The sequence below is a fragment of the Bison bison genome, unplaced genomic scaffold, assembly GCF_000754665.1.
Source record: "Bison bison bison isolate TAMUID 2011002044 unplaced genomic scaffold, Bison_UMD1.0 scf7180017864456, whole genome shotgun sequence".
Classification (NCBI taxonomy): domain Eukaryota; kingdom Metazoa; phylum Chordata; class Mammalia; order Artiodactyla; family Bovidae; genus Bison; species Bison bison.
Genome location: NW_011495018.1, coordinates 58,369 through 62,787, shown reverse-complemented (window position 1 = coordinate 62,787; position 4,419 = coordinate 58,369). Strand labels below are relative to the sequence as shown.

General features: G+C 57.3%; 1 protein-coding gene across 1 annotated transcript in view; it reads right to left on the bottom strand.

Moving 5' to 3' along the window:
* The window catches only part of CFAP46 (cilia and flagella associated protein 46), a gene marked incomplete at its 5' end in the record, with an annotated part of 97,130 nt that overhangs the window by 43,422 nt on the left and 49,289 nt on the right, over window positions 1-4,419 (bottom strand). Inside the window, 2 exons of the mRNA XM_010859553.1 lie at window positions 713-902; window positions 3,976-4,159. Of these exons, the coding sequence (XP_010857855.1) occupies window positions 713-902; window positions 3,976-4,159 (374 nt within the window). The remainder of the gene's footprint in view (window positions 1-712; window positions 903-3,975; window positions 4,160-4,419) is intronic.

Genomic DNA, 4,419 nt, shown 5'->3' with positions numbered 1-4,419 from the left:
GGCTGGTTCTCTTCTGGAGGGGGCAGCGCCCCCCTCCCAGGGCTCAAGGTCAGCCTCAGGGACAGGCCTCCCAGGGCTCCCCTGGCCTGCCTGCAGGGACACTGGCCACATCCCAGGCTGGGGTAGGGGTCTGGGCTCTGGTGTGTACTTGGAGCCCCCCGCCCACCATGGTTCCCTCTAGCTGGCTGAGCTGGGCATGCAGACACACCCAGAAGGGGCTGGACACCAAGCGTACGAGCCCTTGAGCCTCTAGCTCCTGCAGACAGGAGGCGGCCCCTCTCCCACCCTGAACTCTGCAGGCCTAGGAAGCGGCCGCCTTGGGGCTGGGAATGCCGGCCAGCGGCCCTGGGGCCCTCTGCTGCCCGGAGCACCATCCTCCTGGGGGCAAGTTCCGCCCTCTGGTGACGGCGCTCACGCTGGCCCCCAAGTGGGCACCCAGAGCAGCTGCTGAGCGGCCACACCACACCCCCCACCACCTCCCTGAAGCAAGTTCTGCTCAGTCCGTCAGCCGCCAACCTCCCTCACGGCACTGGGCTGGGCGTGCCGGCTGCACGGGCCCTAGTGGACGCAAGGATGGGCACCCAGCGAGCGTGGCAGGGTCCTAACCTGGGCAAGCCCACAAGGAGTGTGCCTGGCAGGGGGATGTGGGGACGGCGGTGCCCAGGAGCCCCCAGTGGCGGGTGGCCCACCGCCAGCCAGAGGCACCCCTCACCTGTATCCTCCGCATCCACGGCCCCCACGCCGGCCGGCTCGGGGACGCCCCCCACGGGCTGCATCCTCAGCAGGATGTCGATCGCCCACTTGAGGTGGAAGATCACGTCTTCCAGAGGGAACTGCTTGTAGTACAGCCACTCGCTGAACTCCATGATGTAGTCCACCTTCTGCCACTCACTCTCTGGCTTCTTCAGGATCCAACAGAAAAGGCTGGAACACGTGGCAGCCACGCAGCAGCCATGCGGCCGCCGCAGAACCCACCACGGGCATCATGTTCCTCCACTGTGAGAGTAGAGGGTGCCCACCAGGCTCGGCCAGACCGCCATGGGAGATGGGCAGCAGGGTAAAAGCCTGGCAAGTGTCCCCGGCCTCCGCGCCCTGTGGACGCCCCACGGCCCGCCCGCCAGGCCCTCTGCAGGCCCCCGTGCCCCTTCCACCCACCCCTGGGGCAATGAAGGCCTCAGGGGCTCCCTGCCGGCCTTCTGACCTCGGCACGGGGGCTCCTCCAGCGCGTGGCCCACAGGGTGCGGAGGGCAGGGGAGGTACTGGGCCCAAGGCCTGCCGGCTCAGACCCGACACTGGTGATCACTCACCGCTGCAGGATGGCAGGCGCTGCCCCCCGCCCCTACTCTGAGGAGCCTGCCCGCCCTTCACCTGCTGGGCCTCAGACTGGGCCCCACACCCTGCGCCTAGGAGGACGCGTGGCCGGAGGGGCAGGAGTCTGAGGGCAGGGGCAGGCGGCCAGGTGGAGGGGACGCAAGGGCAGGATGGACCAGCCTAGGACGCTGCCGGACACCACCGTGGGGGGTGCTGAAGGGGGCATGGATGGACCCTGAGCAGGTCCCCCCTCATTATATGTGGGCAGATGGCACTAGAGGGCGGCCTGGAAGCCAGGTGACACATGACCATCAGCACAGAGAAGGGCTCAGATGGGGCCTCAGAATGGCCATGGTGGCCACTGGTGGCTTTGACAGGAGCTGTTCAAGACAGGTGATGGGGATAAGTGGCATGGAAGAGAGAATGGTCATCGTTTCAACAGTGGAGCTGGGAAGACTGGGAGCCACAGACCAACGAACAGAGCAGGACCTCACGTCACACCAGATACAAGACTCAACTCCAGATGGAGCAAGGACTTAAACATGAGAGCTGCAATCATGACTCCCTTGGAAGGAAACGTAGAAATCTTCATGGCTGTGGATTACACTTCGGTTTCTCAGGTACAAAGCTTAAAGCACAAGCTCCAGCAGCAGAAAAAATACATTAATTGGACTTCATCAAGATGATAAACTTCTGTGCTACAAATGACATCATCAAGAAAATGAGAAAGCAGCTGAAAAGACAAGCTACAGAATGACAGAAAATACTTACAAATCATGTATCTGATGAGGGACTTGTATCCAAAACACACAAAGAATATCTACAACCCAACGATAACTAAATGCTGGGCTGGATGAAGCTCAAGCTGGAATCAAGATTGCCGGGAGAAATATCAATAACCTCAGATATGCAGGTGATACCATCCTTATGACAGAAAGTGAAGAAGAACTAAAGAGCCTCTTGATGAAAGTGAAAGAGGAGAGTGAAAAAGCTGACTTAAAACTCAACATTCAAAAAACTAAAAAAACAGATCATGGCATCCGGTCCCATCACTTTGTGGCAAATAGATGAGGAAACAGTGGAAACAGTGGCTGACTTTATTTTGGGGGGCAGATGGTGATTGCAGCCATGAAATTAAAAGCTTACTCCTTGGAAGCAAAGTTATGGCCAACCTAGACAGCATATTAAAAAGCAGAGACATTACTTTGTCAACAAAAGTCCATCTAGTCAAGGCTATGGTTTTTCCAGTAGTCATGTATGGATGTGAGAGTTGGACTATAAAGAAAGCTGAGCACTGAACAATTGATGCTTTTGAACTGTGGTGTTGGAGAAGACTCTTGAGAGTCCCCTGGAGTGCAAGGAGATCCAACCAGTCCATCCTAAAGGAGATCAGTCCTGAATATTCATTGGAAGGACTGATGTTGAAGCTGAAACTCCAATACTTTGGCCACCTGATGCAAAGAGCTGACTCATTGGAAAAGACCCTGATGCTGGGAAAGATTGAAGGCAGGAGGAGAAGGGGACAACAGAGGATGAGATGGTTGGATGGCATCACCTAGTTGATGGACATGAGTTTGAGTAAACTCTGGGAGTTGGTGACAGACAAGGAGGCCTGGTGTGCTGTGAGTCGCAAAGAGTCCAACATGACTGAGTGACTGAACTGAACTGAACTGAATAATAAGTGGACAGACGACCAAATTAAAAAATCTGCAAAGGATCTGACATTTCTCCAAAGACATGCAGATGGCCAACGAGGGCATGAGAGGATGCTTGCTATTAGTGACTAGGGAAATGCAAGTCATACCAGTATTCAAGTAGTTAGAAAGTCATCACGTGGCCTGGCAGTTCACTCCCAGGTATGTGCCCAAGAGAATAACTGCACACGCATCTGTGCAAACTCCTGCACACGTATGTCACAGAGCTAGTAAGTGGAAGCAACACACAGGCTGGGGACACAACGTCCACCCACAGGATGGAAGGCTGCCCAGCCGCTGGGAGTGAAGCCCTGATGCGCGCCTCCACAGACAAGGCCCCAGGAGGGCGGCCAGATCCAGAAGACCTGCCTGCCTGCTCCCATCCTTGTGACTCCGGCTCCCTGGGGCTGGTGGGGAGGTGGGGAAGGACAGGATGCCAACCGACCTGGGGGTTGGGGGTGCCAAAGTGTTCTGAAACGGACTGAGACGGGGGCTGCACAGCCCTGCAAATTTACGAAAAGCTTGGCCAGTGGCCCCCCAACCTGGCCTTGGGAGCCCTGGCCTGGCTTCAGGAGCGAGGTGCAGGGGCGCCCATGGCCACTTGTCGGGGAGCCAGGCCTCTGCTTGACCACAGGAGCCTGTGCTTGGACCCTTTCCTGGGGGACACCCCAACCTGACAGAGCTCAAATCGAGGGGCCTGCCCCCCCAGATCTCCAAGTGCATCGAGAGGAACCTGTGTCTTAGCTTCTGGGGGTGCGGGCTGTCCCCAAGGACCCCCAAACTCTGCAGAGCCCTGTGTCCTCCCTGACCCACTGGCCACCGCCCCCCCCACCGCAGCCTCTCAAGGACCACATCCCTTGGGCAGGAGGACGGCGTCTCAGGCCTGGCTCTGCCCCCTGCCCCACTCTCCTCCCAAGGCACCGGGCGCCTCCCCAGCCCGAGCGCGGGCCCCCAGCAGCGCCCCGCCAACCTGCAGGGCCTGGATGGCGTTGTGGTAGCAGGCCAGCTCGCCGTGCACGCTCTTGGAGTTGAGGGCCAGGCGCTGCCACATGAGGGCCAGGTACTCCTCGCTCTGGTCCCTGAACTTCTGGATCTCCATCAGGAAGCTCTGGCCGAGCTTGGCCTTCACGATGACCATGTGTTTGAAGATCAGGCTGAAGAAACGTCAGGGAGAAATTAATGCCTGAACGGTAAAAGCCGCAAACATATAGAATGCACCTGAATGGGTGTGTTTGTCCATGTTCCCACTTACAAAGAGAAAACAAAACAAAAGCTGAGTGTCTTGGAGATGGTGTGTTGCACTATGTCTTGTTAATTTATCATTTGTGTGTGTTGAGTGTTAAACCCCTTCTCTTCTTGTGCTGAGTTCTTAGAAGGGAAATAAAACCACCAGAGGAAAGGGGAGAGTGAAGAC